This window comes from Syngnathus typhle, linkage group LG17 (assembly GCF_033458585.1).
Source record: "Syngnathus typhle isolate RoL2023-S1 ecotype Sweden linkage group LG17, RoL_Styp_1.0, whole genome shotgun sequence".
NCBI lineage: Eukaryota > Metazoa > Chordata > Actinopteri > Syngnathiformes > Syngnathidae > Syngnathus > Syngnathus typhle.
Window position 1 is genome coordinate 4,296,054 of NC_083754.1, and position 13,271 is coordinate 4,309,324.

Genomic DNA, 13,271 nt, shown 5'->3' on the forward strand with positions numbered 1-13,271 from the left:
AGCGTCATACTCCGGGCAAAAAAGCGGAGAGGATACTAGTTGGACAAAGTGACCTAAAACAACCTCGTATCAGTGTGTGTGTGTGTTTATTCTCACTGCGATAAATTTACTTGGATCAGAATTAGCAGCCCGATGATGTCACGGTGACTCGGACACACGCGCCATTGTTATGCACGCACATACTCACGCAGCCCGAAGCCTCGCTGCTGGTAAAAGGTGTTTTTGACTTGTTTTTTTTTTTTTTTATGCGGCTGTCTTGACCTGCTGTTTTGTGTGTTTGATTCTACAATTGTATGTGTGTTGTTGCAATGTGGGAGGAACCTTTTGTGTGTATATATTTGTGCAAACGTGTGTGGGAGCACGTTTTTGCGTGAAGTCTTGGTCCCGCTGACATTCACAAGGAACTCGAATGTTTGTTGTCTAGTCGTTTCTCTTGTCCATGAAATATTTAAAGTAGTCACTTAGTGAGGAAGGGTTCTCTTTTTAGGAATATAGTTGCTGCTGGGCTAATGACTGAATAATATTTTTTACGGCACTCGTGCCTCTTGTTTTTTTTTAACTCACCAGCCACTTTAGTCGGAACTTGAAAAGAAAAAAAAAAAGGCAAGGTGTGCCTATTAAAATGACTGTGTTGTCAAGCGGTTTTAAAATGCTGTGGTTGTCTCGCTCACATGGCTGACAGTTGAGATTATTTATATAATGCAGGATTTTGCTGTGTCACATGTGACTATGGTTTGCTTGAATAGTAGATTTGGAGCGAGGATTAAACATTCTGACTGACTGGTTGGCTTTTTGACTCCCACAACTGTTGATGTGGCGTGGCCTGCTACTTCCACTTGGTCTTCCATCTTTTGTGGCCATTCTTCAATGTTCATCCTTCCCACCACAACATTCCATCCATCCATCCATCCATCCATCCACTCGCACATTTTTTCTTTGTCCAATTCTTTGTGTTCACAGTTGAATCACGTTTGTCTGTTTTTTTTTTTATTTGCATGCTCACAGGCTCAGTCTCAAATGAAACCTACCCTGGAGTGCACTGCACCTTGTAACGGAAACTTCTCAATTTGCCTTGATGCAAACAAAACAAGTGACACCCTTTGAATTGAATAGACGTGAGATGAGGACGTTCTAAATTTGCACCTTGTCCCATCTGGTTGCCCAAAGAGGTTAAAAGGCAGGTAATTAGCCGAAAAATACCGTTTGACCTCGGTGTGTTGCCCATATTTCCCTAAACTATAAACACGGTGGCTTCATTTCATTTAGCCTTCAGAGATCCACAGATTTAATGAGTTTTGGAGTTTTCCTCTGGGTGACGTTGTCAGAGGATATCGTATCCTTGTTTTCTTAATTAAAGCTAAGCGCAGTGATGGAGACGCACGCAGAAAATTGCTTGTCTTAAAGCCCCCGTGAGGCGTGCTGTCGGGAAAATATCATTTTTAAGTTAATAACTTGTTTCATGCACTTAGAGGGCGACACACCTCCTGGGCTTAAAAGCTTTTTTCTTTTTTTTTTGGGGGGGTGGCTTCTTATGGTCACACTGACAAAGTAAACAATAACTTTTCTTGTCAGTTCACAGAAGTGAGTTTTGGATTTGTCACTTGTCTTTCATGGAAACACAATTTAAAATGGAATGTATGTGCACCTCCACGGGACGGGGTATTTGAGACTTAAGTGGCCTTATGTTCAAAATGAGGTTGAATGTGTTTCAAATATTTGGAAACAAGGAACTTGTGTTCCAGTGCTGTGCTGGGATTAATTTGAGTGATCTTTTATCACTTTAAATGTACAGTGGTACCTTTACTTACAAAGTACAGTGTGTGTGTGTGAGTGAACTAATAATTCTACACAGGATTTTTGTAATTTTTTTACTTGGTTTTAATATTATTTTAATATTTATTTATTATTATAATTTGGCTTTTTTTTTTTACTTTATTAGAATCATGAAATAAAATTTTGAGGTAAGTTTGGTTGGACCTGGAACAGATTACTGGTGTTTCAATTCATTTCAATGGTGAAATTTGATTTGGTTAATTTCACGAGAGGTTAAAGTCTGGTCACGGAACGAATGAATAAAAAAAAAAAAAAGTCAAGGTACCACTGTAGTCCAGAGTGATTCAAATCCGCAGCAAGAGTAAACTGGAGCACAGCCCAAAGTAGGAGAACTTATTTGAAACGATGTTCAAGTGATGTCATTTCCCCGCCCTACCTGCCACTCCCCCTTCTTTTGTTCCCCTCCTTGATCCATCCATTCTTGTCCACCCCCCTTACCCCCGATCCGCCCTCCCGTCCCTCCCTCCTCAACAGTGTGGACGGGACGCTGAGAACTTTGACCGTTTTTTCACGCGCCACCCGCCAGTGCTGACCCCTCCCGACGACGAAGTCATTCAGAACCTGGACCAGGACGAGTTTCAAGGATTCTCTTTTATCAACTCCGATTTCCCTGGAAGCGTTCCTACTGCCCCTGACCCTGCCGCTGAGCAGGCTTGATTGAAGCTCATATTGGGACACACACACACACACACTCACACACACACACAATCTACTGCATACAGAACATGCATGCGAGTCTCTGCAGGTATCAAACCTGGAACATTGCAACCAGTCATGTGCTAGAGACACAAACAAATTAACACATGTCTTGCTCACACTGCATTTTAAAGGTCCAAATAGATTTATTAACAATTTACTGGGCATTCTGATTATCTGAAAACGCATTACAACTGTTTTGGCCAAAATAGTTGAGTTTCACTGCATTAAGATGATTTTTTAAAGTAAATGTTGAATGTACTTTAAAACATCCGGGAATTCAAGTTGAGTAAATTCAGCAAAAACGATTTTCAGTTTAATAAAACAAATCCGATATCTACTCACATGCAGTGTGAACAAACTGTGTTGAATAACATAAATGGGTGCAAAAAAAAAATAATAAATACATGGCAGCATTCCGAGTGTTTGATGTTAATTTTCTCTCCCCCGTCTCCTTCCTTGGCTTTTCTGGCACTCTTGAGTTTGGCTTGCAATACTGGTGTGCTCCCTTAAAGCGTCGATATTAATCTTAGCCACTGTATGTTTATTCTTATCTATAATTGGAATGCTTGATCTTTTCGTGCATGAGTTTCTATATCAGTACTATATCAATAAGTTGGACCCAGGCATTGTATTTTACCGTCATGCCTACTTGCGTGCTCTTCCGAGATCATGATGGTAAAATATGGTTTGAGTGGTGTGTTTGATAGACAAAACTCCTTTTGGGGGGGGGGGGGGGTACTCGCAGTTCCTTTCTTTGTGTTTGGCAAAAAAGCATGGCGCCAACACTTGTGTACATAATATATCCGGTTTGTGTGAATGGATGAGAATGCACTTTGCATGCCTGACCTCTCGGCTCAACGCCTGGCTGGCTTGTTTGCTTGTTTGTTTGGACGGCCATATTGGCTCCATCTTGCTTGGTATGGATGGAGCGCGCTGACTATCTGCTCCACAGCTGGTGGAAGAGGAATGAAAGGAAAGCAGTCTGAATGAATGTTTGCACGTCATTCGCTGAGGGGGGGTTGGGGGGGGGTTGAGGTGTTGTGACAGTTTGTCGTGTTGCCTAGCGACGAAATTTAAAGACCACGTTTTAAGTGCGCTGTGTGCATGTGCAATGAAGGTGTCCGTTCAAACTGCAGCAACACAGAATGGAACAAGTCACACAAGCACAGTCATGTTTGTCGTTTTGTGTTTTGTTCAATTTAGCAATAATCAAGGTGATATTTGTTACCGCACTTCACCGGAACTTCTTTTTCACTCCAAGCATTTTTACTCGAATGAATTCATCTCGTATCATTACAGCAGTACGCTGCAGCTGATCGTTCATTTTTACTAAATGATTCATAAATGTCTGTTTTCATTGACAGACTTTGCCACTAACTGGCCACAACGTAAGCTCAACTTAGACTTGGTGTTATATAAGCCATAATTGTAGGACTGTCGTGTTTTATTTTGTAAATGTAAACAACATGCAAAATAGACTGTGCAATTGTGGCTGGTCAGTTGAAAGGAAGAAAATATTCTTATTAAATCTTGATGCAGCTAAAAATGACGGTTAATGCACCTCCATTTTTATTTATTGTACGTGGTATCCTGTATTATAAAATAAATAAACAGTATCAGAGTTAAGTGCATAGAAATGTGCACCCGTTGGTCAGTATTGTAAAGGTCACAAGATGTGTTTGCATTTTTGAATAACAGCGATGCAAAAAAAAAAAAAATTATTCCTGCATGAGAAAAAAATGTTTTATCATTGAGGCTTTACAGTATTTCCATGTAACGGTGCTTTATGTGTTTTAGTCCACAGCGCTTCAAATGTTTGATGAAACAGCTCTTTGGTGTGGAATGAAAGAAAAGGCTTCTTACGTGCCAAATTTCTATAATTTTACAATACAAGGCTTGCAATAAAAAAAAAAGTTAGTCCTGCGCAGGAGAGTTGTCATGTGTGCTTTCATAGTGGTCCGCAGCCTTTTATGCTTCTTCTCTATGTGTATTTATTGAGCTGGTGCAACATGCAATGGAGGAGCCAGATTAGAGTGATGGAGGCTGACAGATGGGGAGTAGACTGGAGAGAGGAAGGGAAAGAGACCAAGAAGAGGGGAATGCAACAATGAGGGAGGGAGGGAGTGGCAAACGGAGCAAGGCGGGCGGCTACGACAGGCTGTGCATATTTCATGGCTGCCACTTATCATAAGAGCCTTTCCTTGATGGGGGAAGCGCAGGTTTGATGACTTCAAGGAAATAACATGCACAACACGACCTACATACACACAGCCCTGCTGAGCCACTAAAGCCAGTCGCTAAAGTACAGTCTGTAAAGTCGAATATGTTTTAGGGAGCGAATGGGTTCAAGGAATCTACGAGCCGTGATTTGGGGTACAGGAAGTTAGGTTTGAATGTGTTTGATGCTGATGAAACATTCATGCCATAAGAAAATAAATGCAAAATTAAGAAATGCAGGCTCTGGATAACACTATGGCAACAGACACACCTGTGTCTTCTCCAAGGTAAAGTATGGACTTGTATTGTTTTTGAAATAATGCTCGTCGACTAAAATATGACACTAGTAAGATTTTGAGGCGTCCAAAAAAAATTTTTGTTTGGTCTACAGTGATTAAAAAAACAATTGATCAATATTTTATCGTGAAAGTTTGCAAGTGTGTTGGTTTGATCAAACATCAATGATAAATCAGTCTGCTTTCATGAAATTAGATTATTTATTTTTTTAATGCTTCAATATGATTTGGAGATAATTACGACAAATTGGAATATGAGACGATTAATCTGATAATCGAATTTGTCAAGTAATCGATTAATTTTGACACCTCTAGTTGTGAATGAAAATCGATAATGTTAGGGCGCCACTATTGGGGGTGGGTGAAAGTCATTTTGTCATTCATGATGCAACTGGATTTAATGCAAATGATTTTGAACAGCAGCGGATGCGGTGCGGTCTAAAGTTTGTATTGGCGTGCTTGTCATAGCTGTTGTACACAGTAAGCCGCTGCAGCTCCGGAGCGTGTGATAATTAATTCCAAATGTTGCGGCCCTAAAAAAATGAAAGCCAGTGGCTTCGGCACAAAGCAGCCAGCGCTTATCAGCCCAAAACAGGTCAGCGTTCGATACCCGCCTTTCATTCACCCGCCTCTCCTCAGTGCCTCCCACGCACACACACACACTCGCCGCTAATCCTCTGCTTCCTGGAAAGTGATGGCGGGAGGCAGGAAGTAGAAGGACGACTCGGAGTAATGACTCTCCATGTAATAATCCTGTGAGCTTGTGCTTGGGATGCGGGTTCCATCGCCACATCTCCACCAAAGGCCACTGATATGTATCTCTGCTTTTCTTCCTCCTCTCATATCGCCATCATTCTGCCTCACAGCATTAAGCAACATTCAAGCGTGCTCAGATGGAACATATTAGGAGCTGCCCTACATGGCTGCCAGCTGGGTGTGTGAGCATGTATGCATGTGTGTGTGGTTAGTTTCGAAACAGAAGAACAGAAAATTGATGAGCTGACACTTTTTTACAATATCCCTGCAGGATAAACAGGAGTACTGTATATACAAATAACTGCCATTTATTTACAGTCATCAAGGTTCAAGGGTTTTATTTTATTTATTTTATTTATTTTATTTATTTTATTTATTTTATTTATTTTATTTATTTTATTCTATTTATTTTATTTATTTTATTTATCTTATTTTATTTAGTCAATTTTATATTTAATAATTTTGTAATTTTTTTCTGACTTTTTTGGGGGATCCTTTCATTCCCATAATATAGTTCTTAGAATATTAGCCTGGCTTTCACTTTTTTTAATTTCAATCTCTTTGGAGGATGCCTGTGTACCTAATGTAGTGTCCACTTTTCTTCTCCATCCCTGTCCGCTCATCTCATTTTCATTTAATCATGTTTCCGTTCACGTTCACTCTCCCTCCACATCGGCGTCCTCTCTTCTTCACGTCACATTGCAGAAAACCCGACGGGACACGTGCAACTTTGACAAAGAGTTCACCAAGATGGCCGTAGACCTGACGCCCACAGACAAGCTGGTCATCATGAACCTGGACCAGGATGACTTCATGGGCTTCTCCTACACCAACCCGGAATACGACGGTCCGAACTGAAGCCCGAGCGGAATGTTGACGAGAGAGGTGACACGTGCTAGGCCAGTCCATTCGACACATAAATGGTATCGTCCAACTCGACTTGCACAATACTCTGGTTACCAAAGACTTTCAACGTATTGTGTAAACTTAAAAAAAAAAAATGTTTATAGAACAGATGACATCATATTGAATGTAATAATAAATATGTTAATAGTCTTAAAATGTTAATTGGGTTCCCTTTTCCCATTCCGACTATATTGTAATAAGAATAGAGGTTAACTGCATTGCTGGGCTTTTTACAATGTCTGTTTCAAAATGATAATACGTTCACAATGTGGTCGAGCAAAAGTGTAATATGACGAGGTCCAAATGGAAAAAAAAGTTTTACGTTTTCATCGTATTAATAGCTCCTTTGCTTTTACGATACCTGCGAAGAGATGACATTGAAGTGCTGCCTCCACAAGTGAAAACACACATCCCTTGTTTTCTTTAGATTGCTTCGGGTTGCTTTAGATCAAGGAGTTGCTTGGCCGAAGCTCGCTCGGGTCACCATGGTAACAAAATCCATGCTCAGGATTCTGCAGTGGAAGGGGGGGGGGGGGCAACAGGGGCTCATTTGCATGAGTAGGACCGCCCCTTTTAAAGCAGACGTAGTTCAGAGAGGCCAAAACGGAAGAAGTTCCTTCCTTCATTGGTGTTCAACTTCTGTGAATTGAGCCAACTTTAAAGTAGCAAGATGGAGAAAGTTCTCATTTGGGGTGCCAGTGGATTTGCGGAAAGGGAGCTCTGAGCATTTGGGCTTTTCCCTCAACTGCCCACATCAACCATGACTGTGCTCATTTGTGCATCTTGACCATTGTTGCCTTTTTCAATTAGCGGTCATTCGTGGCACTTTGGAAGTGCTGACACATCACTGAGGAAAATGCCTAATGAGGAAACTTCTTTGAAGCATTTTGCCTCCCATCCCCCCCCCTTTAATTATTTCCATTTGCTCGGTAATCCTTGCTTCCGTGGAGGCCCACTGGGGAGCCGCAAATGATGCGATGTCAAAAGGTTGCGGCGGTCACCAATCGGGCCCCGCACAGCGGCTGAGGAGATGCTTCGACAACTCCCAAATGAGCCATTTTGCAAACAGCAATAACGTCAGCAAGGTTGCTGATTCCCCCCCCCCTCCCAAACACATTTGTGCGTGCGTGCATAAATATATGCAGATATTGAATAACTGACGTTTGGAAGATGCAAAATATGTGTGGATTCAAGGCCATGTTCTTTCAAATTCAGCAAATCTGCTCTCCGACACTTTTTACAGCGGACTGCCAGCACGCCCACTGCACTGCACTGCAGTTGATCCACTGCCGTACTGTACTAGCTTGATTGAGACTCGGAATTATTAAGTCAAGCGTAACAAGGCGAACAATGATGTTCTCTCCTGGAGGCGCAAGGAACACTGCGGGTCTGATGCGCACACTTAGGCGCATGCAGGAACGCACACACGCAATGCTTACTTCTAAACCTCAACACATTTCTTTACTGCCCTGTTTAGAATTATTGAAGAATATTTTTAAAAGTGATCAAGGCACTTCTCGTCCAAACCATGAGATTCTGATTGTTTTGCAAAACTAAACTAATTGCACATCCTCTCCAGTAGGTGGCAGTGGCGTTCCCGTTATCAGTTACGGGGGGGAATATAGAACACAGATGAAAAGAAAGGCAGAGTGGTTAAAAAGCAATGTTAAAAATAAACACGTTAATGTTATTTCTAGAGTTATACTATGCATGCATGTGTTTTTTCTCTCGTTCATATCTTGTACTATATAAGCCGAATCGACCCGCTGTAAAATGTCGATGGACTGATGGTTACGTGTTCCATATATTGAGAATGATCATACATTCTGTGCTTCTTTTTGTACGTGGATCCATGTTCTTAGAGGTTACAGTTTGTGTACATCTACAGTGTAGGGTAAGAGTCTTCCATTATGATAGCTGAAGCTCCACATTTTTAAGATAATTATTCTGGAATTGCTGTGGATTGAGATATTATGACAAATTAGCAAACGAGAAGAAATGTTAAGTTCCCCATCCGCGTCTTGTTTTAGCTTTAGCTCAACCTTCTTTTCTTCTGTGCGGTGGTCTCAGTGAACCCGAACTAGTGGCACCTTTTTTAAATGTTCCCCTGCCCTGCCTCACGTGCTTTGATTTCGGGCTAGCTGCTCATGCTAAATGCCAAGTAAAGATACTGCAAATGAAAAGTAGAAGAATGTTTTGTGTCACGGTTCACCAATGAGAACATGTGTACTGTTGATGTTTATGGTTGTAGAATAATAAATGATTGTGAAAGGTCACGTTTGGGTTTATTTTCATTTTGGTGCCAACTTAATATTGGTCCTCAATAACATCGTCACTTTTTCAGCATTCAATAAATTGCACATCGGTTTTTTGGTGAGTATGACATATTTATATTTGACTGTGTCATTTTATAAATTTAGATTTTTGCTCCGAGCAACACAAATCCTTACCGATTTGTGTGACCCGAGCACAATTCAAAATTTTGTTTTATAGAACATGGTGCACACGGCAGATAGATGACGACTTGATGGAAGATTGAACGGACGGTGAGTGTGTAATAAGGAGATAAAAAGAACAGCAGGTTTAATTATCTTTGTTGTTGGAAATTTCCCCCGATCAACTTAAGTGGGAGCCACTACTAAAATACAAATCATCTCGGTTAAAGCTCTTCGGTAATTGGAGTGTGAGGCTGGAACCCAAATATGCAGCAAGATCTCCCCACCTGGAAGGAAGCTTTGTATCATAGCAGATATTTCTCTGTACTATCTGCAGAGAGGAACATATTTGATCATTATTGTGTTATTAGGAGAGGGGAGGGGGTGGGTTATATCTTCCAGCATATTGGCAATAATAAGGTGCACCTGTTTTGCGGTGCGCTTCGTTGCATGGGATGGAAATAACTCCTCCGCTACGTTGCTACTGCTAGCAAACAGATATTGTTTTTAACCTTCATTTTACCTGTAAAGGTACACATAGTTGAATTGGGGGCGGGGCCAATGGAAAGCGGCATTGGGGAGAACGATGAGAAAGTGACAAAAACGAAAATCTTATTTATTTCATTCAGCGGATCTAGAAAATGCTCAAGAGCATGACGGAGAAGCTTATTGGATTTACTTCACACTCTGGCTCGCACTCGCCCACACGCAGCCCCAACGCACACTTTGATGAAGCACAACATGGGCTGTTTCACTCCATCACACATCACCGTTAATTCACTCTGCTCTTCCGCTCTTAATCAATACGTCAGTCTTGTGTCTAATCACACACATTTTGCATCTTTACTGTATTTCTTCAATTATTTGAAGAGAAACAACAAATAGACCGCTTCTTTGTATAAGAGTGTGTACTTTCATCGTTTGAGGAATCGAGGAGAACCGAACATAAAAATGCTTTGTTTTAATTGACAAGGTTGGATATTTATTGATACGTACATGTGCAGAAAATAGTTTCTTGAAGACGTGTCTTTGGCGATGAACGCCATAAATCACAGCGTTGACATATTAGCATCATGCCAGAATGATGCCACACATCACCATATGTTTGCACTATTGCCTGGAGTCATCCCCATCTGGTATAACACACACACACACATTGAGCTGAATGCACACACATTTTTTAACACGACGCACAAGCAACAGTCGACAAGTTCCGGATACTCCAAAGCACCCAAATAGAAGCAAACTAGTGTCTTTTTGCTGTTTTCACTTATCTTCCTCGTGCAAGCTGTTTATTGTTCACTGTCTGGTTTCTTTGAGGTTTACTCAAGTGCTTCTTCATCTCATCTTCCTCCTCCTCCCCCCCTCCTTCTTCACAGTCTCAAAGCGCTGGCCTGAGGCGTGAGAAGGTTCCAGCTCACTGAGCAGCGAGCCCGCAGTGCTACTCTCTTCAAGAACCAGGCGAGCAAGAAGGATGGGGAGACTGTCCCAATGTTGCTTTAGACATGATGCCGCCGTGTTGAAACAATTGTGGAGTGAACATGACGCAAGGTAGTCTTTCGTTATTTTTAAGCTCCACCCTTGCTGACACAATTGTCCCCCAAAAATGATCAGTTTGGGTTCAGTCAAATGTATTTTATTTTAAATCCCTTTCAATAGTTTTTTTTCTAGAATAATTACTCAATACATTATAATTACATTATTTGAAAATATGTTTTTTTAAAAATGAGCAATATTTTTGTTATTGTGCTGAATTTTTGTTACCCTTCTAAGTAAATTATAGAAAAATAATCCTTTAGATCACAAATAATATCATGTGGCCCACTCAAGCAAATTTGGTGTCCAAAACATTTTTAATATTGGCAAATTTTACCGTGTTGTCATTTATAATTAGGATGTCTCGGATATAAATAATGTGATTTCAAGATTAGGATTGGTACCATGAATGAAAACTTTCAGTCATCCATCCCTGTAAACTTTATCCCAATTATCCTTTGTGTCTTCCTCCATGTTCTCTTTTACTCCACTCTCAACTTCCTCCCATCCTCCATCCTTTCCTCCTTATCCACTCCAATACCTCCTTCGAATCTCTCTTTCCCATCGACCTCCCTCTCTCTCTTTCTCCCTATCCTACCCCTCAGTGTCACTCCTTCACCATCCCACCCGCCCGTCTCCGACTCGAGGTGGGACGCCATGCTTCTCTTCCTGAAGTCATTTCTATGTTAATGAGTCTCCTTGCGAGATAACGCGGGAGGCGCGCACGCACCGCAAAGGTGATAGGACCTGTCACCGCTTTCTCCCTTGTTGATCTTCTCCTGCATTTATGTATCTGTAATCCCTTTCTTTTCCCTTCCCCTCCCTCCCTCCACTGTGTTTTTGATCCCTTAAATTCTCCGCTTTCTTCCTCACTGTGACAGCCGCTGTCAGTCAAAGCATCATCTTGAAGTTAGCCCACCAGACAGTACGTCAGTCGGAGCTTTAAAACGCTGAGTCGCATTGACACATGAGCAGACCGTCTATATTTATATGCGTGTGTAATCGGAATCTGGACAAAGAGTCTCGGCTGCTTTGGGGCAAGGTTTCTGCTTTCTGATGATTTGATGGTTGATTAACTGAGATCTGATTCGATATGATGATGTCGTGCGTCTTACGTTCAAGTCTGAGATGGGTCACTGATGGTATAGCGCCACTCGATAACAGTGTGATGTGTGAATGGTTCCCGTCCTGTGGGCTGAAGTCATCTGGAATAAGCTTCAGATCACCGGTGACCCTAAAGAGCATTAAGTGGTTCTCAAAAAAAAAAAAAAAAAAAATGGATGGGTGGAACACTGTAACTAGACTAGATTATCTATCGGCGGTTTATTATTAATAAAAGTAGCTTGAAAAATCCAATGCTGTGTTTAAGTAGGCGATGCATTGGAGGTTGAGACGGTCATATCTGTTCGACTCCTTTTGCCATCCACACACAATAACAATGTGACTATGTGAATTGAACTGTGAAGCTCACGGTGCCTTGTGTGGAGGGCCGTGCAGGAGTGGAATCATTAAAAACGGTCCATGGCTCTTTAAGTGGCGTTTCTGCTTCTCTCCCGGGTGCTATTCTTCATGCATCACTTGCTTCTCGCTCCCTCGCTCTCTCTCTTTTTCCTCAATGGTTCTATTCCTCCTGTTACTGGATTGAAGATAAGGAGCGAAATCCTACGTTCAGGACCATGGACAGCTCTCCAGGCGCATGCGGCAGAATTTGACGCGGCCGGCGAGGGGCGCGGTAGGAGCGTCAAATTTGCACTTTGCTGATTTAAGACAAAACACATTCTCGTTGTTTCAAATGTTCTACTTGATGGCTCAAAAGACGTGGCATCATACAAGTGGGCTGATTTCAGTCGAACTGAGCGGTCCGTTTTCTGACGCGCTCCCTCGTTAGTTTTATAGTCTTGCAAATAGTGGGCGGGATGATGAGAATAGTTCGTACGTGATTCGCCATTGAAGGACACTTTTTCCACACTTGGCCAATCAGGGTCGAATGGCGTGGCCCCAGGCGGACTTTGAGGAGACGCGCGGTTAGTTTTAGTTTGTGTTGGTTGGACCGAGGGGAGGAGGAAGGAGGAGGAGGAGGAGGAGGAGGAGGATGACTAGGAGGAGGCAAAGGCTGTCACTGTTATTTTTCGCCCCTCCGTTTGCACCAACAGGCACGTTTGTTGTCGGGAGCGAGAATCCATTCTCCGGAGGGAATACTGTCCACCGTGAAGACGTCTCCATTTTCTGATGAGGACAAAAAAAGCCGCTGTGTGTCAAGCTTAGGAGTGGACGGACGACGATTGTGGATTTCGAGGGAGAACATGTCAGTGTGTCAACAGCTGGAGAGGAAAATACGGCAAAGCTCGCTCCATTGCGTTATTGGAGGAACGGCATCTGATCATTTGGTGCTGCACGACGTGTTCTACATATAAAGTGTTGCTTGCATGGGAGGAAAAAAAAGCGGGCGGTGAAGATGCTCACTGTGCCGGCTGCTAGCTGACTCGCTATCTCCACACGTTAGGCGAGAGGAACTGGAAAAGGGAGATAATGTGGCGTCTTTTGGGCTGAGTGAGGACAACCGGTGGTCGTTAAAGCTCCGGTGTGCGGGCGT

At 42.2% G+C, this 13,271-nt stretch overlaps 1 protein-coding gene across 2 annotated transcripts in view; it reads left to right on the plus strand.

Annotated features, from left to right (window-relative positions):
* The window catches only part of LOC133170644 (protein kinase C beta type-like), a 38,083-nt gene extending 29,129 nt beyond the window's left edge, over positions 1-8,954 (plus strand). The window contains exon 17 of one of the 2 annotated variants that reach the window (XM_061303719.1): positions 6,507-8,954. In XM_061303719.1, coding sequence (XP_061159703.1) covers positions 6,507-6,659 — 153 coding nt within the window. In that variant the 3' untranslated portion in view covers positions 6,660-8,954. Of the gene's footprint in view, positions 1-2,307; positions 2,946-6,506 lie in introns of those variants that run through there. The other variant, XM_061303718.1, reaches the window with a different exon arrangement.
* Positions 8,955-13,271: the final 4,317 nt, after the last annotated feature.